Here is a 26,728-nt window from a genome sequence, read left to right as displayed (position 1 = left end):
TTCCTCTGTGTAATGTCATGTTCATATTTTTTTTCTGTATTACTAATGTAATTAATGGGTTTGTACCGCATGATTTTGTTTCCGTTATGACATTCCACCTGATTTTTTTTTGTTTGGATAATGAACTTGTTAGTAGAAGCTTAGCTTAGATGGTGATTAGGAGTAGTGTTTAAAATATTAGTACAGGTGGAAATATCGTAAATATGTGAAAATATCAACGGATATTTAGACGAAATATAAGAATTTATTTGATATTTAACAATTATGTCAGAAAGTTCATCCCTTGTTTCCATTTTTTTTTTTGGACATTTTCATAGAAATATCCATAGTAATTAGCATTAATATGTTGTTATTATGTTTTTCATGATCACAATATGGAATTTAAACTGGTATTATAACAATCACCAACAAACATAATAATGAAAATTGTACTCTATAACTAATCATTAACTGTATAATTCTTTTTCTCATTACATTCATTTAAAAATAACTTTAAGCAACAATATATTTATGAGATAAATGTTTGGTCGTTGAACTTTAAGCAACAATAATTCTTTTAACAAGAGTACATGAAGGTGATGAAGTTGACCAAGGATTATGATTAACACATAAATGTTTGGTCGTTGAACTACCATTGCAGTCCTGCTCTCCACTCTTAATTAAATTGGGTTAGAAAGAACCAAGATTCATGGGATTTAATCGTCAAACTACTGCTGCAGCCTACTTCCTTAATGCTTAGATCATTTAGAAAGAACTAAATCCGTGATAGAGCATGCCCCATCCCTCCAACCCCTATTATTTATTTTGAACAAACAAGCTAAGCTTTATAATGAGTTTGCCATAATAAGGTAGTTCAACTTTGCATTTGACGATAATCGAACCTAAGACCTCTCACTTTTAAGTGAAGAATAATACAACTCGACTGTAGTATTAAGTGACAATAATATTTTATTTAGATCCTAATCAATCAGTTATTAGACAAAGCATGCAATTTTAGAGTCAGTACTGTATCTTGACCGGGATATTGTAACACATATATAATTGATTACAACTTCAGAACAAAGTATTAATTCTGAGCAATTATAAAATTGGTTGGTAATTCAGCAGCTAAATTAAGCCGCTACCAACTAATTCCATTAGTCAATTATAATATATAGATACTTATTTTGGAGTTATTATTCGGAATGGTAATTTCGGATATATGACTCGATGCAAGACTCAAAACCTACAGGAACAGCAAGACTCAAAACCTACACAGCAAGGATTTCTTTCTGCTGTTGAAGGAATTACTTGTGCAACTCAAAAGTACAATCTTATAAAGGAAAGAAAAAAAAAACTGTACATCTCTATGGCTATTTTTCTTGGTAGAATTGTCGAGATTTCATAGTGTCACGACCCAATATTAATATCATCGATGCTTAAACAACATAGACGAGTTCTCCAGATTTTGTTGAAGGGATAGAAAATGAAAAGCATAGATGTTGTTTTTCCAATATAAGTAGTGGTGGTTGGTTTTGTTTGTTAGGTTTTGAATTTTCTGTTTTCCGGTAAAAAGGCTTTTACATTTTCTGCTCTTGTTGAAGACTGAAGAGAGATGCATTAAAAGAAATTTAGGATATGGTTAGGAGCGTCCGTAGTGCGTAAGGTTTCTCTTTCTGGGTCCATACCTGCACTAGGAAAGCAATTTACGAGTAATAGGTTCACTGTCATATAGCATCACGGTTTACTAATGCAATGTTCCATATGGCCCCCCATATCCCATCTTTTCAAAGTGTTTCAACTTCTTAATCTTCATTTGAGGATTACATCGATAAAAAAAATAACATTTGAATAAAAAATTGTTTAGTCATTCAAATATATCAAACAACTCGACGGTGTGTGAGTATTAGTAATACTCACGATGAACCGTCCATTTATTTGACTAAACGATTTTTTATTCAAATGATTTTTTTGTATGGATGATCTTCAAATGAAGATAAAGAAATTAAACGAATTTAATTATAAACTTTATACATTTAATATACATTATTCACAAGGAGTAAGATATGTACGTTATTCATAAGAAGTGAGATATGTACATTCCACATGATAACAAACTCGTTCTATGTAAGTCGTTCTGGTGAGATAGACGTCCCTTTCATTTTCTGAGATTTGTCGTGCTGGCATCCCTCTCGGTGACTAGACTTAGCAGCTGCTGGAGGTGCTGACTAAGCGTAGTTTGGTTGAATGTGGGAAAGTAGAGCGCAAGTCACGCAATTGTTTTGCTGCCCAAACCATTACATGGCTTAAGAGAAAATGAAAGGTAAATTGGTGACAAATCACAATCTTTGATGTGCACCTTGTGCCCTATAAAAATTTAATTCCAATCCAATTCCATGCATGTTTTTCAAGTCAAGCAAAAAGTAAAATATTATTCCATCTGCATCTGCTAAATGCTATCATTCTACAACTAAACAAATTGAAAATTCTCTATCAAAGAAGACTAGAGGCACATGAAACGGATGTTTAAACAAGCAAGAGTTTTTCTTGTTTAAATTTGTTTTCTTTTAATTGAAGTGGGTGATATTCTGAGCTATCTTTTAAAAGTTGACTAAAATAAGCATAAAGTTACGAATGGTTACACAATTGGTACTTTTTACAATCTAACGAGCAAGTCAATAGTATTAACTGTCTCCTAGGGGTGATCACTTTCAATCGAGGAGTGCCTTTTGTAGTGGCTATCGCATACTGCTCAACCTTAGATCTAGAGCGGTTAAGGTTGTTGGTTTTTTGTATGGTTTGTACGCCTGACAAAGAACTATGAGGATGAAACTCAACATTTGCTGAAAACAAGGTTCTAAAAGACGCTAAGCGCTAGTCATGCGGCATGCTAGGGCCTAGTGCCTAGCAAACTAGATGAATTTAAGTAAATTTATTATATATCGTATAAATAAGTGTCATCTTATACTTAAAAAAAATGCATAATTGCATTGTGATACATAAATTGTAAAATAGAACGATATATAGATTATAAAGTATTAGAACATAATGAAAACATGGGAAACAATCATATGATGTTTGTTCATCTAAGTATTCAACAAGTCTCTTACAATATCTATTTTCTGTCAAAGTAAGAGCCGCGACCCAGGCGGGTCTAGACAAGCTAACAGGCGCCTAGGTAGTCTAGGGTGGGTGCATAAACAGGTCTATGCGTCCTTAATTTTCAAATGTCTAGGATTATTGGGGTGGTGGCCAGCCGCCTAGGCAGCGGTAGGCAGAAATTTTTAGAATAGTGGCTGAAAGTGACTCATAGCACTGCTTCTTTACTGACGATTGCAGTGGTCAAAGAATGTTTGTGGTATTTTCCTTGTGGCGTCTCTATGGTAGTTCTCCAACTCTCAAGGTTTGCTTTGAAGCTACGTTTGTCATGTTTATCCCATGTAAGTTACTCTTACTCTTAATGAAGTTTAAAGAAAAATTTTTAAAGTTCATTTTTGACAATTTTTAAATGACGGGGACCAATTTGAGTACGCGACTAACCCTTTTACAAATGGTATAGACATAAAATACAAGATGCCTTGTGAGTCAATCAGCATTAGTTCACCTGGTTAATATAAAATACAAGTTATATTAGGACACGAGAGTTTGAAACTTGGGTACGGTACATGTATTTACTTAATGCTTAGAAGTCAAATTGGGACATGTACCATAGCGAGTCTTGAGAGTTTGATATTTGGGTTAAAAATTCAGAAATAGCATTGAATCATGAATCGCACATTTCACTGTTTGCACCCAACTGATATCTGAAATCAAAGCCCAAACTCCCTCTAGTGGTGGTGGTTAACAACGGAACTCCCTATGTATGCAGTTATGAACAGCGAGAAACATAGGATGAGGGTTGTGTAGGAGGGGAGGGAAGAAAAGAGAGATTAGAAGGGGTGAGAATTCTCCTACATAAATTAGTTCGACGAAAAACAAAGAAACTGAGTCTTACAGCAGTTTTCAAACGAAGCGCTTTCCATAATTTGATGCTCTAATGCTACTAGTACTAGCTAAAACGAGTCTCAATAACCGAAGTTTTCATCAAAATTCATTAATTGTTGAAACTCGGAAAAAAGGGGGATGGATGGAGTGAAACAAATCAGATTCCGGAGATGGGAGAGCCCATAATGTGCCTCTAATGTACATGTTTGTCATGCAGTACAGATGCAGATGAATTATATAGTCTCGCCAGTCATTGGTATTCAACTAGTACATACAGTGGCTTTCCGTTCAACCTCTCACGTCCCTGCAACATCCAAACATGAAGTCACTGAAGTGATAATAGCGGCTCAAAACATAGCAATGCAAACTGAGGAAGGCCAAGAGCCAAATCAACTCACTTGTAAATCTGGCAATTCAATTAAGCACGCACATTCGACCACTTCTGCTCCAACGCGTTCTGAGATAAACATTTCATTTATTAAAACCAAACATACAGAATCAGCCCAAAGGTCTAGAGAGTCAACCAGAGATAACAAATGGATACGTTATACACAACTGGAACATCGATTGAAATACGAAAGTTAGAAGCAGATCAACAACGGATACACCAGTCATTCATCCAGTATAAACTGTCAACTGTTCCAATAACTTAACCAACACCTTGTTTATAATATCAAAGGACTGATTACCCAATAAATTCATTGCAGCACACAGTGTGCCCCCAGTGGCTATTAAATCATCTACCACCAGAGCACGCTCGCCAAGTTCTACTGCTCCAACATGCATCTCAAGACGGTCACTTCCATATTCCAGAGTGTATTCTTCAAAAATAACGTCACCTGCCACCACGGATAAGTTTTACAACAATCCTAATATTACCCACAACTTCATCTCAAGAGGAAAAAGAGATGCAATCTAGGCATATGTAACAAACTCTATAGTCCATCGAAGCAAAACTGCCTAGATAATCCTTGACCTTTTGACAACAAAAATTAATCAGAGGGACATAAGTGTTATACACATGGCATAATGGAAGACCGGCAAGGGCTAGACGGGAGAAAACAAAATAGATATATTTTAGTGCAAGAATTAGACAACAAAATCACAAAAGAAACACGGAACATCATTAACTATCAAGGATTCTGAGTTGCTCAAAATGCAGGCAGTTCCAAGCAGTGTCTTCAAAGGATCAACTGGAGAAATAAAAAACGTCCCTTTAAATGGGAGGTCTATAATATGCTAAGTGCTAACGAAGCAGACTATCTTGCACTTGGTCAGAAAATGTTAAGACGTATTGCACTTGATCTCAAAGTGATCAGAAAATATATCATTATGCGGTATCCGAACTTATGGAATGGAACAACTGTAATGCAGCGGCACTTTGAGCAAGATTGATAAAATGAAAAGAACCACAAACTACCAAACTCCGTTTAGTCTAAGAATACCCGGAACAAGGCATAACAAGATAAACTGAAATATTGCAGCACATCAACAAACTTTGATGTATTGACAAACTTATATACTGCTGATTATATGAACATACTCTACATATCGAACAAAAACATACAGTCAATTATACCAAGAGATGTACACAAAATATCTAAGAGGATAAAGTTACCAGGCAGCTTCTTTGGTTTTCTCAGGGGAACGAACTTTGCTCCTATTGCCAATGCTATCGGAGGACCAAAGATAAAACCTCGTGCCTCAATTCCTGGAATAAACAAAAAACGAAACATCATATTTCAGAACATCACACAGGTATGGCAAATTGTCATGCTAATACAAAACTCGAGACTTCAAAGAATACAACATTAATACTACTAACTTAGAAAAAGGCCCGAAAAACACAACTTCTATGTTGATAATAACTAGCTTTGATAACAGAGTAATAGATGTGCACCAGCACAAATAATTCAAAATGTACCGGAGAATGCAAGAAAGTTAAAACCCATTTGAAAGCATCTTTATTGTCAGTTTTTGAATTTCCAGCCATCTTCAGGTCCCCAACCCGTTTGACTGCATTTTGATTTCCAGGTTTTATGTTTCCAACAGGGCCAAGCATATTCAGGTTTTAAGTTTCTGCTAGAATGCAATGATCTGTCAATGGTCCAACCACACTTTTCATTGGCAAGTTTTCAAGTTTCCACAAGAATACAACGAACTCTAGAAAAATCCTTAACAAATTACAAGACTACTACCGATATGGGATCATCGAGGCTTTGGTTTCAATGGTAATTGACGGAAACATAAACCTACGGAATACTGGTTCTTCTAGTAGCAAAATCAAGCACAAACAATTGTTCAACAAGGTAACATCAATTCATATGATAATAAAGAAGGCATGCTAATCCTTATCATTTCAATAAGAAACTCCACTTCTTGTCCACGACAGGGTGTAATTTTGAGGAAGATTCCAAAAGCGAAATGATAACCACTCTTTTTCTCCTACACACTCCTCTTTATTTCTGGCCGTCAGATTGTATATATCAAACAGAAACAATGGGCGAGATTAAACATTATAGCGTAGAAGGAGAAAAAGAGTTTGTGATTACCATTTCCGATTGAACAATAGGTAAAAAGGCTTTCTCTAGCACAACAAGACAGCATAAGTCCACATAAGCGCACAAATAGAGAAATCCTACCGTACATAAATCATGACAAAACATACATAAATAAACCAAATCATTTGGGAGATGAATATAATAACTGAGAATCAAGGCCCATCAATAATGAGATGACATTAGATTTTCAACTCTGTAGGACCTATAGTAATATATTAGCTATGAATGTAATCAAGTCAATCGCGATTAGATTCCTCGAGACATCAATGCGACTTTACAACTCCATATACGCAAAGTGCATTTTTCTTCATAAACTTCCACAACGTAATATTTTCCAATATATGTAGGGCCAAGCAAAAGGATCTCCAATCTATTAAGGGAACCCTCAAAGGTTCCCTTATCAATCTTTGAAGGGCCAAAAGAAAATCTATCTACAAAAAACACGCCAACACATCATGATAATAAACTCCAGCAATGCACGGCGCAAATTAGTATATATGGCTGAAATAGTCAGAATAGTACAATGCATCAAATGCAGCCTCAAGGAAATAAACAAAGGGAACATGAAAGGAGAATCAATTAGGGTCATCCAACAGTGACGTTGGGCAAATGAAGCCAAAAAATTCGGCCCAATTGAGATGGGGGTCCACTTTTAACAAGGTGGGCAGCATCACCAACCACCATCCCCGCAAATTGGACCCAACCATATGCCCCAGAGGGAGAGGGGGGGGGGGGGGAGAGAGAGAGAGAGAGAGAGAGCAAATGTGAAGAAATTTAAAAAGAAAACTATCATCAGTGTAGAGAAGTTGGAGAACCATCATCAGTGGCATAACCCACTAACAAGGCTAAGGTCAAACAAAACATTCTCCCAAAACCCATTGTGACTTCCATTTCCATGCTCCTATTTTTACTTCTTTCTTACACACTTCGCTTAATTTTTTGCGGTCAGAACGAATGAATTGAGAAAAATTATGTGTGACAAGTAAAACTAGCCCATAATGTCTGAAGCATTCTAAAGGGCAAAGAGAAACTAAGCAATATTAGAGTAGAGAGAGTTTCTACTTTCTACATCACTCACACCTACTTTTCTTCAAACGATGGACCCCACCACCTTCAAGTTAATCACTGTTATCAAAAGTTCTTTGAAAAGCTTTAGGCCTTTGGTTGTTTATACGTTTATTTTTTTTACAAGCGTTATTGCTGCTCTAAATAATAGTAAGAGAAAGGGTAGGATTTAAACTCACGACGCAGTGTGTTGAAGAGAAATGCACTATCCGAATCAGCAATCCACAATTTGCGTTTATAAGTTCTTAAAGAGAAAGAAAATTACTATTAATAAAAAAACTGGTCTTTATGTTTTTTACCTGCAACCACTGAAATGTTTTTGCCTTTGTATCTCTCAACGAACAAATCGATTGTGTCCTTAAAGGCTTTTGGGTCAAGTAATAAAGTTGTGATATCTTGGAACATAATTCCTGCACAGCATATGCGAGTTCCAGTAAATCAACCAAACCAAACCCAAATTTTGTTTCAGCAGAACAGACCCAAGAAGAAGCAAAGTTAAACAACCCCTTTAATTATTTGGTAAGAACAATAGGTTGTAAGTGAAAGGAACCAAAAAAAAATGTAAATTTTCATTTTTCTATACAAAGTTCACCACTTTCTGCACTAAAAATTGAAACCCACTTCAGCTAATCAAAGTTTTAAACAAACACTCATAAATTTAAACAGCTCGATGAGCAAAAAAATTACAAAAAAAAAAAAAAAAGGTTTAAATAGGACGAAAAAATAGAGAGAAAAAAGAAGAACAAACCAGGTTTGGGGAAATTTGGGACGACACGAATCTTGGTTTTAATGCCATGGATGCGAGGATCTTCGTCTTTCAAAACCAACATTGTTGTGTATGCAGGAGACTCAGCAGAACTTGCTTTCTGTTTATGCAAGTTTCTTTCACAAAAACTCAGTCCCTTCTGAGACCCCTGCGAGATAGAGTGTACATCTTCGACAGAACAGAGTGAGAGAGAAGGGGCGCAAGGTACACAGAGATCAGAGAAAATTTTGTATTTATAGAGAGAGGGAGAGAGAGAGAGAGAGAGAGAGAGAAGCCAATGTGTGCAGCGTGTTTTCAGTTTTCACTTCTCGAGAGAGATGAGAAGGTAAAAGGTTAAAAAAAACAAAAATAATACAGAGGAATCACGAGGGCATTATTTACGCCCTTATCTCCTAAATAGGGCGCGCGTGGCTAAAGCTTTCGCGCGTTTTTATTTATTTTTTATTTTAATAAACATACTATTTACACTAAGAGATAAAATAGATTTAACCTAATAATATGTTAGCAATAATTTAATTCAAATTCTTCTATATTAAGAATCGAATCTAAAACTTCTTACTTACCAGTAAAGAGGAATACTATTAAATCGTAGTACTAGTTGACAATTTTGGCACGTTCTTTGAGCAACTGACTTATGATGTGACGACATTCAGCTCCCCTTCTTTCAATTTTATTCCCATATTGTCCGCTTTTCCAGTTTCTAATTAACTTGTAATTTGTAATTTGTAATTTGTGTCTTTTAAAGAGAGAGAGAGAGAGAGAGCGAGAGAGCTAGCGGCACTCAAAATCTCACATTTAGATATAAATATTCTTAATTAACTGAACTTTAAGATGTTTGGGTATAGATATTTTTAACTAATTGAATAGACCTAGCACTCGTGTCGTGTTTCTTGTGTTTGTGTCATACCTGATAGCTTAACAGGTCGTGTAAGTAAACGGGTAATATGACCCGACCCGAAATCAATCCGTTAATATTATCAGGTAATATGGTTTGACCTATTACCCGTTAAGAAAAATATATTTTAAATTAATAAAATGAAAATGAAAAACATAATTTGACCCAAAAAAATGTAAAACATAATACTAAATTAATATATACATACTAAATTTAGGAGTTGACCCCTTCATAAATTTAGGAGTTGACCCTTCATTAAAGTTGTAAAATTTTTCATTATGAGTGATTGCATTTTTTACACTTCTACAATAATAATTATTAATTTTGCACTCAAATAAAAAGCATTGTTTATGAGATTTGGAGGGTTTTAAAAATCTAAACGACTATGTAACTATCATCTAAGCGTTGAGGATGCAATTATGAACGTTTATTATGCTTTCACATCTTTCAAACTTATACATTAATGATTATGAATTTTGTTTATTTTGAACTCCCTTAAAAAAATACTATTCATGAGAGTTTGTATGGTTTTAAAAATTCAAACAATTATATACCCATCCTCAAAGCGTAGAGGATGCGACTACGAGCGTTTGTATATTTTTTCATATTTTTTGCACATGTAAATTAATTATTATAATTTTTTGGTATTTTTAAATTACTTGATATTTTTATTTTTAATGTGTTTTATGATTTTTAATCTCAATCTTTGCCTATAATATACTATAAAAATAAATAAATAAATAAAATTTAAATTTTAAAATTTATATAGAATAATAATAGAAGAATAATTAATAAACAATTCATACATATTCATTATATCTATTGTATTTTGTAGTAAGTTTTTTTTAGTAGTTTAAAAAATTAAAATCATCAAAATAACTTTTTTCTTATTGTGTCGAAACAGGTTACCCGCGCGTCACTCTCGTGTAAACCTGTTATTAACGGGTTATTATCGTGTGACCCAATAATGACCCGATTAATTATTGTGTTGACCCGAAACTTGTTATTTTCGTGTCGTGTTAATGAGTTATGTAAGAAATAGCCAGATCTACAACTGAAGTTCGAACTTGAATTTTTTTTTTTTTTTTTTTTTTTTTTTTTTTTTTTTTTTTTTTTTTTTTTTTGTAAAGGGTGGTTCTTTGAATCTAATTTTATTCTATATACTCTTTTTAATTCACACCCTAGTTTACATACTTTTTTACACCTTAAAGTTTGCAATATTACATATATATATAAGGAAATATTATTGATACTCCAAAAATTTCATTCTACACTCCTCACAAGTGTATTTTTCTTTCCTAATATAGAAAATTTGGAGTGTAGAATGAGATTTTTGGAGTGCCAATAACAATTCCCTATATATATAAAGCCATAAGGTAAAAATAGTGAAACATTCATAATATCAAAAAATGTCCCTCTTTACTGCAGCACAAAAACAAGACAACTTAATGAAGAAGGGGTGAAATAATAAAATAATCTAAAATGAAAAACATTCAAAAGAAACCACCTCACGTAGAGAAGTAGTTACCGACTTCTTTTTCAAAAAATTATGGGTAAATTACATAAAATTACCTCAACTATTGAGTCATTAACATTTTCATACCTCGTCTTTAAAAAGTTTCAATGTCATACCTTATCTTCGAATTTATTGCAATGTCATACCATCCGTCAGTTGTCTGTCAATTCCTCTGTTAAATGTTGATGTGGCTTGAGGCGGGGCCCATTTTCTATTAAAAAATTAATAAAAAATTAATAAAATAATAATTTACCCAAAAAAAAAAAGAAAAAAACCCAAACACCATCTTCCCCGACCCCCTTCCCTGCAACCCAAATCCTGTCTTCCCCAAACCCACCCCTTTCTTCCCCCTCCCGTCTTCCCCAAACCCACCGCGCACCCATCCTCCACCTCCTCATCCGCACCCACCCTCCCACCACTCCAACCTCATCAACCTCCTTGGTGCCTCCCTCTCCGGTAGCTACGTCTACCTCGTTGCAACCCAGGCGTGGTTACATGGCACCAGAGTTTTAGGAGCAAGGCAAGGAAAACGGGTGGGCCCAGAGAAGAGGACGAGAATGAGGATAAGGAGATCGAGGGTGGCCGACGATGAGTGCTTGCAGAGGAGGGTGAAATTAGGGTTTGGGGGTTGGATAGGAGGAGGAGGAGGATGACGTGGGTGGGAGTGGTTTTGGATTTGGGTTGCAGGGAAGGGGGATCGGGGAAGATGGTGTTTGGGGGGTTTTTTTTTAGGTAAATTATTATTTTCATAAAAAATGCGGCCCGCCTCAAGCCACGTCAATATTTAACAGAGGAATTGACAGACAACTGACGGAATGTATGCATTGCAACAAATTCGAAGATAATGTATGACATTGAAACTTTTTAAAGACGAGGTATGAAACTATTAGTGACCCAATAGTTAAGGTAGTTTTATATGATTTACTCAAAAATTATTTTAAATCATTAATTATAAATTCAGTTTTTTTTAATAAAAAATAAGTCAATTGTCATACGTGTTAGCGTGTGGTAAGATAGTGTCATATAAAACGAAAAGAGATTTTGGTAAGCGCGTTTATATAAGAGCCTTTATTATTTGTTATTATATGCAGTTGCATCATTGAGACCGAGTCTTCCCAAGAACCACATCTACTCTACAATTATTTTCTAGCAATATGTTGCTGGTTTGATCGCGACGTTCAGTGAGGTGGTGATAGCCATATTCATGGTGCACTAGGGTTTAGGTTTTATTGCTGCTTTTCTACGTGTTAGTTTTTGTCCTTTAAGCTTGTTGTTTGTATCTTTCTGTTGTGTTATACCATATAAAATTGATGTATTCTTGTAGTTAAAGTAACTGAATTTTATATCTTTTGATAATAAATATTGGAAAGATGATTGGAATGTCAATATATATGGGAAATCAACAGTCTTTATCATTGGACACAGATAAACCCTACAAAATATTAAGTTCTAGTTGCAATGTTACATAAACCTAAAAAATATTACGCCCCTGTAACTCTTAAACCCTAAAAAAATATACGTAGCTGTTGAGTATAAAGACAGCTGCAACTGGTGATCGATGACCGTCGTAATTTGTACATTGGTTTTATCAAAGATCAAAGCCACACCAAAATTTGGTATGTAAAAAGTCTCGATAGCTCCATGTTCTGGCTCTTTGAAACCAATGCTACTGCATCGCAGAAATAGTTTTTATAACGATGCTTTAGTAGCACAGATTGTATACTTACGGGTCGATCTCATTAGTCCATTTTGATGAATGTTATTTCAACATCCAACTACAATTTGCATTTGTTACAGCCATAACTACAACGGCAAATGGGCAACTTGATTTGTCATTAGCTAGCTATTATATATAAAGATATATATATGCATATCTATATATGTATATATATATATGTGTTTTGGCAGTAATATCATCCCCAGTCTAGTTGCTTCTTAAGCAGCATGTGAATGTCATTGTCCTCTCTAAGCCTTGAAGATACAAGCAACACATCATGCTTCTTAATTAGTTGGTTTGTCTCTCCACTTGTAGGTAGAAGGTCTCAAATTGCTCATTCATTGTGTAGCTTAGTCTAAAACCAACTGCAAATTCAAAACCCAAAAACATGATTACAAGCTCAAGTGTATTTAGTACTTCACTTCATTATTCACTCGCATATTTGCTCTACCTCACATCTTTTATTCTATCATTTTGCAGTAACTTCCTGTACTAACTTCTACCACATGATTGCATCTTCGATCCTGTCGAGTAACTATACTGATATTGTCAGGCCATTGTTAATGCACTGGAGACATAAAACTCATATATATAAATTTCTAGCCAAAGTGACTAGGGGTGGGTTCTGTTTCATTCAGTTCGGTTCTTTCTTTCTTTTTTTTTTCCAAAACCAAAATTACAATTTGGTTCAATTTCGGTATTTTCACTTAAAAAAAATAAAATAAAATAAAAACTTAGAAATTGGAGAGAAATGAAGAAAACAAATTTAGTGAATAAGGCTTTCAACATATTTTGGACCTTAAGTTGGGTTTACCTAGCCTTGAATTGAAATTTGGCTAATGGTTGATCGCAATTTCTAAGCTGCGGACAGATAATGAAACTGGGTCCTAAATGATCCGTCAGTTAATTAAAATGATACTCGGGATGAATTCAAAATTTCTTGGGATTTAAATTGTACCCCTGGCATCAACACTTTCCGCCTTAAGTAAGTCTTGTCCTCCTAAAAAACACTCCTTCTCCTGTGTTTGCTCAAACATTGTTGTCGTCGAAAATATCATTCCCGTTCAAAAACTTGCTTCATGTTCCAAACCCAGTAATAGTTGGTTTGTGGTTGTGTTGTTTGGCCTCACATAATTCCCAGACAGCAGTGAAGAAAATCAGGGGACTTTGGTTGGAGGCTGTGCAGTGGGTTCCAAAGAAAGGACGTGCTTTGCGCTTCGTTCGAGCTGGGGTTAGACTGCTTCCCTAATAAGTGTGGTTATATTTTATTCCCCCAATGAATTTCAAATTTGGTGAGTTTTGAAAATGGAACGCTAGAATTTCATTTTGCTATTTCTGTTAAGCATTATTAAGTTTGGTGTAAGGTTAATTATGCATGTTTGTGGATGTAATTAGGTGGAATTTGTTGATCTATGTCAAATGTTTTTTTTTTTTTTTTTTTAAGCTACAAAGGATTAGGCTGCTGAGGGAGTATTTTCCTAGGAAAGTAGGGTTGATAGGTGAACGTAGTAAGGGGAGGAAAGAAAAGGGGAAAGATAAAGTGAAGGCCGTCCTCAAGAAAGTCAGCAAAAAAATATTCGTGACTTGCACCAAGCTTGAAAGGGCATTTAAGGAGTGCAAGAACAGGGACGATGCCTCAAGCTAGGGATGGTATACTTTGGCGAGGCTGTATTGATAGGGGCGAAGAACAACGTTCCTATGAATCTAGACTACCTCGACCTCGTGGAGGAGATGGATAGGTTTAACAACTTTGCATGGGGTTTCATCTCCTTCGAACAACTTCATGATAGCCTCTTGTTTGCTGCTTTAAGGAGAGGTAAAGGTAGAGTTGAGGGGGATGGCGAGGGAGATGAAGAGGAGGGAGAAGGAGAAGTTAGGGGAACAAAGAAGGTGCAACGGTTCGGATGGGGCTGTAAAGGATTTTCGTATGCTTTTCATGTAATATGTGTTGCTTTCATTGGTAATATTGGCTTTATGAATGTGAGTGAGTTTCGATTATTGACGAATACATGCAGGTGTGGGCATACGAAAAAATTCCCAAACTTGAAAAGCCCATACGTTACTGTAAGATGGTAGATCTGACAGCTACACCGAGAATTTTGCGGTGGAAGACAACAAAGAAGTAGCCGATCCATAAGTAGTTGTAGTTGTATATAACCAGGAGCCGAGAGGTATAAATGTATTGCAACACTTTTGAATTCTATGATTGAAAGTGCATGTGTGTGAATATTGTATGCGTGAGAAATGTTATAATGCGTGCCTTTAAATGGCAGGCTGTAGCAATTAAAGAAATTATTTTGATTGAAGCGGTAAGGAAGAAAGCATATTGGGTGTCGGGGCACGATGTGGATGTTGTGATTGGTGAGAACTTGACTCCTGATACAAATTATGTATGTGAGTTGAAAATGCAGTTGAAGGAGTTAAAGGTGTTATTTGAGCGGTTGGCCCATGAGAAAGAGATATCAAACAAGAATTTTGTGAAAAAAGTAAAAGAGTTGTCAAACGTGGTGGAGGAATTAAGGAGGGTAGTGATGGAAAAACCTGTGGAGGAGAATACCAAGGAAGAAGATGAAGGGAAAAAAATGTGGGAGAAAAAGTTGAAGAAGATGGAGAAGATGAAGAAGAGGGAGAAGAAGAAAAAAATGAAAAGTCAAAAGATGATTAGGCAAAAGAAGAGGAAAGAGGTAAAGAGGAGAAATAAAAAAGAAGACCTGGGTGGTCAAATTGGTGGCAATGTACAAACCGTTGTGGAAGAAGAAGAAAAACCAAAAGAAGATGAAGATGATGGTGGTGAAAATGGGGGTGATGAAAAAAGTGGCTTTGAGGTAGGGCGGGAAAATCAGTGGGTGAGGAGGGGGATTAGGAGGTGGAATAAACGAACGAAGCCAAAAGGGGGAAGGTGAGGGATTAAGAGGGGACGAGGATATTGTGCAAAGAAAAGCGTTAATTACAGTTATGGACATAGAAATGTGTGGTTGAGGTGATGTAATATTTCTATAGCTTCAATAAGTTGAAGGAGAAAGAGAAGAAGTAACTCCTTAACATTATGATTTTATGTATGCTTCAAAACAATTGATGAAATGAGTACAACAATGAGGCTAACAATTTTTTGTTTACATGATTAGTCTGGTTGCCCAATTGGAGTTCATGATTGTTGGAGACACCAATTTATGGAGGCGGCTTTTGGACCACGAAGGTTGGCTGTCAATAGATGTAAGTGAGTAAACCTTATGTGTGGTAGAATAAAATAAATGTGTTGTTATTGGGTTGTTGTGATAGTTGAATTATATTTTGTATATTGCAGCACATTCACTTGTAGCTTTATCCCCTAAAAAAGCATGAGGATAAGGCATGGAGGATTCGTAAAATGGTGACTACCAACAAAATGATTGGTTTTTGGTAATGTATCCCACTTAATTTCTCCTAATATTGAAAATTTGGCTGTGATGTTGAGTGTGTTTTCATTTCGATGAACTGTTGTACATGTTTTTTTAATATATTTTACACTTATGGATAGTCCTACTGTCAAGGAAGCTATGATGAGAGGAATGCTGAAGTGAAAAGTAGAGGGCGGAAAAGGGGTTGTGTGAATATGGCCACCTACACGTGGCAAGCGACTGCGAAATTGGCTCCCATCGCTCACGTCCTGCTGGATCTCCTCTTTAGCCTGTCAAGGGATGTCAAGAAGGGTCCTTGGCTGATCAACATAAGTCCAAGGTCCCTACAACAAGATAATGGGTGAGCTGAAATTTTAGTTATTTGTTACTCAGTTTCGTTAAATTATTTATTCTTTCTGAAACTTGATGACTTGTTGTATTGCACATGGGGGATTGTGATGTTTTCACCTTAAAAGTGATTTAGTTGTTGTTCACTGGCTTTCCTTTAGATGTAATTATGTCGTCCAACATCCCTACATTTCGATTGAGGATGGCAATTGACATGTTGCATGGGGTTCACAACATGTAGAGTGAGTTAAAATTAAGAATTTTAGTGTAGAGTTAGTGTAGGAAGGCAATGTGATGAACAATGTTAGTCCAGAAACAACTGTTTATTGTTCATATATTTAGTTGGGGATCTTTTTCCATTAGCTCACTGATAGGAGCATATTTATGCGACTTAGTTAGCTTGTTTTCTTGCATTTATGTTGTTAGTTCCTAGTTATTTTAGTATTTTAAGCTATTTTCGTGTGTTTATAGGTCCAATTGGCTAAAGTGGCAAGAAAGTGCAATTTGGAGCATTTTGGAGCAGTTTTGGGCTTGGAATGGATAGCATACGCTTAGAGCAAGGTGGATGGGCAAAATTGAAGTTTAAGAAAGGCTAAAAATCTGCTAAAGAGATGGAAGAAATTAATTCAAGACTTGGAAGAAAAGGAATCAGCTACAAAGAAGGAAACAAAAGCCAAACTACCTTATTTTGACTTAGTCAATCCTAATCTCTTCCTACTTATGTTCCAGCTACAAAGGGGGTTCCTAATTAATTTAGGACACTTAAATATAAGTTCTAGAAGCCCTAATCCCAGTCAAAGAGGGATGCCGCACCAATTCCCCCTTTCTCTTTCCTTGCCGTGCAAGGAAGTTCCTTTCCCTTTCCTAATTCCATGCCGCACCCTTCATTCCTTTTTCTCTCTTGGATTCTGACTTTAATTACCCTTTTTCTTTGAGGATTTGGGGTCCAAATATTTCCAAAAACATTTAATTAAAGCCATGATCCTTTCCCTAAAATATATAGAATCTGCTGCATAAAATAAAAAGAATTCATTCATTCAGCCATCATCCATCCTTTCGACACACACAAAGCCGCACCACCCTTCCATAATATATCACAACCACCTTGTGCCGCAACAAAGAAAAAGGAGAGAGGATAGCTTGGAGCCGTGCCTGCCATTCAAGCTTGGATTGTTGGAGCGTTTCTAGGTGTATTCAATCTTTTATTTTCAATGTTTAAGATTAATTATCTTTGTTTTGCGAACATGAGGAGCTAAACTCGTTTTGGCTAGAGGAGACTTTGAAACCATGATTATATTTGCAATATGAATTTATTACTTCCAGTTGTGATTTCATAAATCGTGAATGCAATTTACTTAACTGCTTGGTTCAGAACTTATTCTTGTATGTTGATTGAGGGTGCACGCTTAGTTTGCATGCATGAATTTGATGCTAGAATATAAGGGAGTTTCACATAATTGTTATAAACTTATATTCACAAGTAGTGGAGGTCGCTGGTCACGATCGTGTTAAGTTAAATTCCTGGCATGAGTATCATGATGTCATAGTTACGAATGCCTTGTCAATGCTTATGATTTTCATAGAGCTTAATGATCTTTGCTTGTATCTCTATTATGCAGTTCATGTAGGGAACTTGTGAAGAATAATTTGGTTGCTGATGCGTTGTCCGTCCAATTCTATGATTTAAGGAAAATCTGAGGGTTAATTAGTGATGTCACGGTTAATCTGGGGTGTTGAGATTCATGGTTTATTGGAAAAGCAATTGGAAATTGATTTGTATGCAAGTGTGTCATGTGTGGAGAAGGACCCTCTAACTAGCCTATCACCCATTAATTCACCCAATTTCGTATTAAACTTATTTTGTTTCTACAATTACTTGTTTTTACTTTAAATTCGTCAAAACCAATCCCCCCTTTGATATTTCGTGTTTTACTTAGTTAAAACCTGTTTTAATTTGTTTCCTTTAGTGTTTTGAGTCAAAGTTAAGTTAGAATTCGTCCAAAATCATTCCTAGTGTTTATTTTGAGTCTTTTTGATTGTTTTGTGCAGTTTTGAGTTTGATTAGCTTGTTTTGAGTCACATAAGTCTAGTTAAGAGTTTTAGAGTCTAGTTTTCTGTTTTTAAGTTTAGTTTTGTCTTTTTAAGTCAGTTTAGAGTAGATTAGGAATCCCTCCTAATCCCCAGCCTAGAACGATCTCTACTTACATATATACTACAATTGTCAACAAGAGGGTTTAATTTGAGTGTTATTATATATCACATCAAATTTTTAGCGCCGTTTCTGGGGATTAGCAACTTTGCTAATCCCCCGTTGTTTCTTTTTCGTGTGTTTTTATTTTAGTATCTAACTTTGTTTTGTTTTCTTATTTTTAGGTACTAGATTATGACTCGAAGTTCTCAACCTATTCGTGCACATATCTTGGAGTTTGACGATGATTTTGAACGAACTTTGAGAAGGAAGAGGAAGGAGCCAGAACTTAGTTTACCTAGTTCTAGCTTAGAATCTGAATTAGAAGAGGAAGAAAAGGCCACGACTTAAGAAGAAGAGGAAGAACCAATCATGGATAATCGAACAATCAAGGAACTTTCAGCCTCGAGATTGGACAATGTCGTACCCTATGCATTCAATATCCTAGGGTAGCTCAAGATAAGGCCGATGAGTTCGAATTGAAGTCTAGCTTACTGCATCACATTCCAAAGTACCATGGGCTGTCCATGGAGGATCCAAACAAGCATTTAAAGGAATTTGAAGTGATTTGTTCAAGCATGACCCCCAATCAACGTGGATGACAATATTTTGAAGACGAAAGCTTTTCCATTCTCTCTTTTGGAAAAGGCTAAAGATTGGCTCTATGAATTAACACCTGGAACTGTCACATCTTGGGAAAGCATGAAGAGAGCATTCGTAGAAAAATTCTTCCCCACTTCAAGAGTCATTCTTTTGAGGAAGAAAATTAGTGGCATTCAACAAAACCAAGGAGAGTCATTTCCAGCGTATTATGAGCATTTCAAGACTCTAGTTGCATCATGCCCTCAACATCAAATGAAAGAAGACCTTCTAATTCAATATTTCTATGAAGGGTTTCTTCCAATTGAGAGACAAATGCTAGATGCATCAGCGGGATGAGCTTTGGTTGACAAAACACCAATTGATACCAAAACCTTAATTGTAAATCAAGCCTTGAATGCACAACAATACGAGGGAGTTGGACAAAGGGACATCCCACGGAAGCAACCACAAGTGAATGAGGTAAGTGCAATTTCTGAAATTCAATCTTAATTGGCTAATCTCACTGTTCTTATGTCACAGGTTGTTGATGGATCCAAAGTGCAAAAAGCAAGTGTATGTGGCGTGTGCACCATGCAAGGACACCCTTCTGAGCAATGTCCTCAATTGATAAAGAATGGAGGATGGAAGAATGCCCATGTCGTGGGATTTCAAGGCCAAAATTAGCCTAAATATGATCTATACACAAACACTTACAATTCGGGATGGAGAAATCATCCAAACATGAAGTGGAAGGAGCCTCAACAACCTCAACAACAAGGAGGATTTCGTCCACCACCCCCTGGGATTTTTCAAAGGCTATATGCACCAATGCAACCTCAACCACCTCCGGTTTAACCAAGCTTAGGTACATCTTTGGATAATGATAAAGTTATTCAATTACTCACCTCTTTGACGTAGGGAGTACAAAATCAAGCCAAAGAGATGCAAAATCAAGCTAAAAAGGTGGATGAATTGGAGAAGAAAATGGGGCAAATAGCAGAATTCATGGGCCAATTTAGAGAGCAAGGAAAACTGCCTAGTTCAACCATTGTGAATCCAAGAGGAGGATGTGAAACCGCCAATGCTATCATGTTAAGAAGTGGCAAAGAAGTTGGAACCACCCCACAACCACCCAAATCAAGCCAAAAGGAGGATGAAAAGTTGCTGCAAGAGAAGGAGGACAAAGGCAAAGCGACGCCAAGGGTGGAGCAACCCTTGCCGTAGCCACTCAATGCTCCTAGGCCGTCCAACAAAGGTAAGGTAGGTCCAAATTCAATTGCTTCTAATGTTATTCCACCAAATGTGCCTTTCCCTCGCAGATTTTTGCAATCAAAGAAAGAAGAGAGTGATAAGGACATTCTTGAGACATTTAGAAAGGTGCAAGTCAATATCCCTCTCCTTGATGCAATCAAACAAGTTCCAAAGTATGCCAAATTCTTGAAAGAACTTTGCACAACAAGGAAAATGATTTCGAACAAGGAAGTGGTGCATGTAAGTGAAAATGTCTCTGCAATGTTACAAAGGAAGCTGCCACCTAAATGCAAAGATCCAGGTAGTTTCACTATCCCTTGTGTAATTGGTAATACAAGGTTTGAACATGCTATGTTAGACTTAGGTGCATCCATTAACGTCATGCCTTACTCTATTTATGCATCTATGAACTTAGGAGAGCTTAAAAATGATGGAGTTATTATTCAATTAGCCGATCGTTCTAATGCATATCCAAAAGAAGTTTTGGAAGATGTTTTGGTGTAGGTTGATCATTTAATCTTTCCAGCTAATTTTTATGTGCTTGAAATGGAAGATTCAGCTCATTCTCCACCATTGCGACCCCTACTTGGAAGACCATTCATGAAAATAGCCCAAACCAAAATTGATGTGGCCAAGGGAGCATTAACAATGGAGTTTGGTGGTGATATAATTAAATTCAATGTTTCTGAATCTATTAAGAATCCTAATGAAGTTCACCCTTGTTTTGTCATTGATGTGAATAAAGATATAGGGCATGAACGATCAACACCTATGAAGAAATATGCATCTATAACCACTATCGAAGAGGGAATTGGAGTGGCTGCCCTAAAAACACCCAATCTGGCCGAGAGCACCACTAGTGATTTTGTTGACAGTGCTGCCACTTTTGAGCTTCCATCACAATATGTTTGTAAGTCTCCAATCCCAATTCCAATTCCCATTTCAACTAATAGGTTGTTACCTTCTTTGATGCAGGTTCCCAATCGAAATCAAGGTGGTGAGAAAGTTCACATTGACTTTAGGAAGCTCAACACCACAATCAAGGAGGATCACTATCCCCTTCCATTCATAGAACCTTATTATAAGAACTTTGAGGGGCAGGTTATGGAGGAAATACCCCTCCATGCCGTGGGCTCTAATGGAGCTTAAAAGGAGGTATCATCCGGCTGGAAGACGTTAAAGCAAGCGCTTCTTGGAAGGCAACCCATGCATTTGAATAAAGAAGACCCAGGAATCTCCAACAATCCACAACCAAATTTGCATTCCGAAACCCTACTCTTTATTGCTTTTACTTTGCCATGATAGTCATATTTGTTAGTTGTTGTTTGATTGTTTGAATGTGAGTCTTTTGTTTGACACATTGAGGACAATGTTTGGTTTAAGTGGGGGGGGAGGGGTAAACAAAGTGTTTTTCATGAATTTCGTGGGATTTTATCACCTATCATTTCTAATGTTGTTTCTCACTGTTTTTAAGTGTTTTTAGTGTGTTTTGAAGTGTTTTAATGTGTTTTGAACATAAAATACAAAAATTTGAAAAAAAAATTCGAAAAAAGTTTTGAAAAACCCAAAAAGAGTCGTTTTTAGAGTTGTTTTTGTGTGTTTGTTTGTGTCTTAGGGTACCTTCCAACACAATGATGAGGATTTGGTTTTTAATTGCATGATTGTTCAAGAAATTTACAAACATGGATGGAAGTTTGATTTGCTCTTTGGTTTATGCTTAGTTGTAGTTGTCGTTTACGAATTCACATGTAATCACAAAGAAAAAAAATCAATTTTTGTAACATGCTTGAAGGAAGGAACTCAAACTAACGTTACAACCCTAAGAGACTTGAGCCTGAAATTTATTTGGATAGTTATTAATCTGTGTTTTCTTGTTTTCTAAAGTAGTTGCATGATCTCATCATTTCTTTGCTTGGCTGCTACTTAGAATGTGTTTTCATCATTATAGATCCAAATACTAGAACCATGCCTATTTCATTCAAAGCATGATATTGATTGCATAACACACAATAAGATGAAGTTGTTTAGTTAAACCAGAGCCAAAAAGCCTTACCCTTTGCATTTGTATTGTAGGTTTAACCTTTCTGAGCCTTATTTAGCCTATTTTCTTTGTTAGCCACATTATCCTTACCTAGCCTAGAATAGGATTATCAATACCCTTGTTCTTAAAGGATAGTGAAGCATGACTTAGAGGGAATTCCTTTTGATCTACATATTGCAGAAAAACAAGTGTGGGGGAAGGTTTTCATTGAAAATCTATGAAAAGACAAAAAAAAAAAAAAAAACGTGAAAAAGAAAGAGAAAAAAAGAAAAGAAAAAGAGTTGAGAAATAAGTGAGAACGAACTCACAAGTATTGGTTGTTGAAGAAAGGGTCCAAAAGTTTGAATCAAGCCCTAAGTGATAGGAGCATATTTATGCGACTTAGTTAGCTTGTTTTCTTGCATTTACATAGTTAGTTTCCATTTATTATAGTGTTTTAAGCTATTTTCGTGCATTTGTAGGTTAAATGGCAAATGAAGCAAGAAAGTGCATTTTTGAGCTATTTGGAGCAGTTTTGGGCATGGAATGGATAGCTTGCATATGGAGCAAGGTGGATGGATGAATTTGAAGTCAAAAGAGGCTAGGAACATGCTACAAATTTGGAGAAACAAGTTCAAGACAAAGAAGATAAGGAAAGAGCAAGAAACATGAAACATTATCCAAACAACCTTATCTTATCCAAACCTTATCCTAACCTATTCTTGTTCTACCTTATTTCTAGCTGCAAGGGGACCTAAATACCTGATTTCTAGAAGTCTTATATGCTCCTAAAAGGGTGCCGCACCCTTCCCCTTTATCCCTTCTAGAAGTCCCAATTTCTGCCACAAAACACATTGTTTCTAGAATCCCTAGAAAGGTGGCGCCCCTCCCTCTTCTAGAAGCTCTAGAACCTACAATCATTTTCCTTAGAGAATTGAGCAATCCTTTTCCTTTCAGATTTTCGTGCACCCTAGTTCTTTTCCCACCTGATTTCTACCAAACCCTAATCTGATTTCCCTAGGACTTGTGTCGTGCATCATACATATATATACATGTTTATGTCGCAGAAAACCCCCCCATCCATTCATTCACTCACTCATTCATTCATTCAGCCATCAAACACCATAATTCACACCACATACACCTAAATCACCTTAGTGCCGCAGCAAGGAAGGAAGGAGAAGAGGACTTGTGCCGTGCTTGCCACCATCTAAGGGAGTGCCGTGCCTACCATTGGAGTATGGAGTGCTTCTGGGTTCTTTCTATCCTTAGTTTTAGTTCAATGTTTATTTTAATTTGGTTTTCAATTATGATGAACACGAGGAACTAATTTCTTTATAGTTGGAGGTGAATTTGAAGCCATGATTATATGTTTTATATGAATTGATTACATCCAGTTATTGTTTCTTGAGTCTTGAATGTGATTTTCTTATCTGAGTTATCAAAACTTGTTTATGTTTGTTGATTGAGGGTTGACACTTAATTTGCATACATGAATTTGATGCTAGAGTATAACGGAGTTTCACCTAATCGTTATGAACTTATATTCACAAGTAGTGGAAGTCACTAGTCATGATTGTGTTAAGTAAATCCTTGGTATGAGTATCATGTTTTTCATAGTTACGAGTGCTTCGTCAATATGGTTTTCAAAGAACTTAATGACCTTTGATATGTCTTTCTATCATGCTTTTCATAGTTAGGGAACTTGATAAGGATAATTTGGTTGCGATGCATATTCCATCCAATTCAACGAGTTAAGGAAAATCTGAAAGTTAACTTGTGCTTTTCACAGTTAATTTGGGGCATTGTCATTCATATTCTAAAGGAATAATAACTGGAAATTGGTTTGTATGCATATGTCATGTGTGGAGAATGACCCTCTAACTAGCCTTTCACCCTTCTTTTAATTCACCAAATTCGTTTTTATAAGGTGTTTTATGCAAAGTTTCTGTTTTAAGTTTTAAATTCGTCAAAAACAATCCCCTTTCCATTGAGTCTTGTTAGTTGAGTCAAAATCTGTTTTCTTTTAGTCTTTTTGAGTCAAGTTAAGTCTTATTTTCGTCAAAATCACTTGTTAGGTCTAGAATGGAGTCTTTTTTATTGTTTACTGCTGTTTTGAGTGTTTTGAGTGTTTTGAGTCAGTTTTGAGTCTATAGAGTCTAATTTAGTGTTTTTAAGTCTGATTTGTGTTGATTAGCATCCCTAGTTAATCCCCGGTCTAGAATGATCCCTACTTACATATTTACTACAATTGTCAACATTAGGGGTTTAATTTGTGTGTCAAGTTAATTTTCACATCACTAAGTGTTGTGTGAATCTTCCCTTTGTGTTTAAAGTGGATTTTTACATTCAAAAGTGAATTCTAAGTGTCAATTTCATTATTGCTTTAAGAACTTTTGTTTATCCTTACCTTTCTTTGTTAGCCAATACCTTAGCCCAGTTATAACCCTTAGACTTCTATCTTGATTGTTATGTGTTTCAATATGTGGAGTTTGAAATGGGTATGAGCATATGGAATCCCTGGTTCTCGCTTCTAAGCAGTAGCATTCCATTCATGAGATCATATACATGTTCATATTAATAATTCTAGAAAATGCTTTCTTTTTTATAACATATGTGAGTGCTAGTCTACATGTTTACATCAATCTTCTCACATATACTTAGTATAGGGAGTGTAGTCAGAAAATCTGTGTGAAAATAGAGAGTATATCTAGTGAGGAATTGAGGGAATTCTCTAAGGCATGTTACTACTTTCAAAATGTTGTTTTAATTGATTAAATGCGAGCTAGTGAGTGGTGACTGTGGTTAAGTGTTTACTCAAGTGTAAAGAGAACTAAAATATGTGGGAGTAGTGATTTTTAATATGTCATGTTCATTGGAAATCCCTGAGGCAAATGTTGGAAGGTCTAGATTGTTATTTGTTTTGTTTGTTTGTTTTATTTTGCTTGAGGACTAGCAAAAGCTAAGTGTGGGGGAATTTGATAAGAGCATATTTATGCGACTTAGTTAGCTAGGTTTCTTGCATTTATGTTGTTAGTTCCTAGTTATTTTAGTATTTTAAGCTATTTTCGTGTGTTTGTAGGTCCAATTGGCTAAAGTGGCAAGAAAGTGCAATTTGGAGCAATTTGGAGCAGTTTTGGGCTTGGAATGGATAGCACATGCTTGGAGCAAGGTGGATGGACGAAATTGAAGTTTAAGAAAGGCTAAGAATCTGCTACAGAGATGGAAGAAATTAATTCAAGACTTGGAAGAAAAGGAATCAACTACAAAGAAGGAAACAAGAGCCAAACTACCTTATTTTGACTTAGTCAATCCTAATCTCTTCTTACTTATGTTCCAGCTGCAAAAGGGGTTCCTAATTAATTTAGGACACTTAAATATAAGTTCTAGAAGCCCTAATCCCAGTCAAAGAGGGATGCCATACCAATTCCCCATTTCTTTTTCCTTGCCGTGCAAGGAAGTTCCTTTCCCTTTCCCAATTCCATGCCGCACCCTTCATTCGCTTTTCTCTCTTGGATTCTGACTTTAATTACCCTTTTTCCTTGAGGATTTGGGGTCCAAATCTTTCCCAAAACATTTAATTAAAGCCATGATCCTTTCCCTAAAATATATAGAATCTGCCGCATAAAATAAAAAGAATTCATTCATTCAGCCATCATCCATCCTTTCTACACACACAAAGCCGCATCACCCTTCCGTAATACATCACAACCACCTTGTGCCCCAGCAAAGAAAAAGGAGAAAGGATAGCTTGGAGACATGAAACATAAATTAAAATGTCCTAAACATTAAATTAAACCAGCTGCACTTGTACATTATTAAACTCCGGCATTAGTTGTCACCAACCATCTTTCTACTCCCAACACCTTTAACCATCACATCTTTTTTTCTTTTTGTCGGACAAACCGCAGCCGACTCAGTTATCCTCTCCCTGTCATCCCTCTTCGGACTTCTCTTAACCTATCCCTTGGACCATTTTCCTTGCTACTTGCTAGTTGCAGAAGGCAAAGGATGAGATCGTCTTCTAAGTTTGCCAATGTCATACAGTCATCCTTAACACCTGGTGGTAGCACGTTCGACTCATCCTTGAACATCTTAGTCACAAGGAACCAACTTCTAGGTCTTCCATATCACATCCATATTTCTTATCTGCCATTCTCCCACAATAGAAGCATACCTTAAAACATGTTTTCATAACTAAGAAAAGTTGGCAGCTCATCATCCCCATTTAGGACTAGCACCTACTTGAGCAGTAGACGAACGTCGATTTCTATTAAAACCCTGATGGCCATTGCATTAGGGGAATTAATAGACCAATAATCCATCCTTACAATGTGCCCAATGAGTGATGGTCGTCATGATTTCTCGATCCTAAATTGCATTGGTATCCGAGGGATTTTAAACCACACCCTTAAGTATGTTATTTGGTCTGATTCCCTAAACTATTCCATCCACATTTCCAAGTTGAAAATCTACCTT

At 36.1% G+C, this 26,728-nt stretch overlaps 1 protein-coding gene across 1 annotated transcript; it reads right to left on the bottom strand.

Annotated features, from left to right (window-relative positions):
- Positions 1-3,908: 3,908 nt before the first annotated feature.
- LOC137723568 (adenine phosphoribosyltransferase 3) lies at positions 3,909-8,563 on the bottom strand. The gene is made up of 6 exons (XM_068462767.2): positions 8,338-8,563; positions 7,889-7,999; positions 5,582-5,674; positions 4,653-4,802; positions 4,362-4,420; positions 3,909-4,267 (listed from the first exon to the last, which is right to left on the bottom strand). The coding sequence occupies exons 1-6, from the start codon at positions 8,417-8,419 to the stop codon at positions 4,214-4,216; spliced, it is 549 nt and encodes a 182-aa protein (XP_068318868.1). The 5' UTR covers positions 8,420-8,563; the 3' UTR covers positions 3,909-4,213.
- Positions 8,564-26,728: the final 18,165 nt, after the last annotated feature.

The sequence above is a fragment of the Pyrus communis genome, chromosome 4, assembly GCF_041283825.1.
Source record: "Pyrus communis isolate YQ-2024b chromosome 4, ASM4128382v1, whole genome shotgun sequence".
NCBI classification, from domain to species: domain Eukaryota; kingdom Viridiplantae; phylum Streptophyta; class Magnoliopsida; order Rosales; family Rosaceae; genus Pyrus; species Pyrus communis.
The sequence above is the reverse complement of the archived record's forward strand: the minus strand, read 5'-3'. Positions and strand labels throughout refer to the sequence as shown.

What these genes read in the sequence shown, in the direction of transcription:
- LOC137723568 (XM_068462767.2), bottom strand. Translation starts at nt 8,419, where the DNA reads ATGTTGGTTTTGAAAGACGAAGATCCTCGCATCCATGGCATTAAAACC. An exon ending in TGCTGCAATGAATTTATTGG is followed by an intron (nt 4,421 to 4,652) that starts GTAATCAGTCCT and finishes TGTTTATCTCAG; the next exon opens with AACGCGTTGGAGCAGAAGTG. An exon ending in TTGAATTGCCAGATTTACAA is followed by an intron (nt 4,268 to 4,361) that starts GTGAGTTGATTT and finishes TGGATGTTGCAG; the next exon opens with GGACGTGAGAGGTTGAACGG.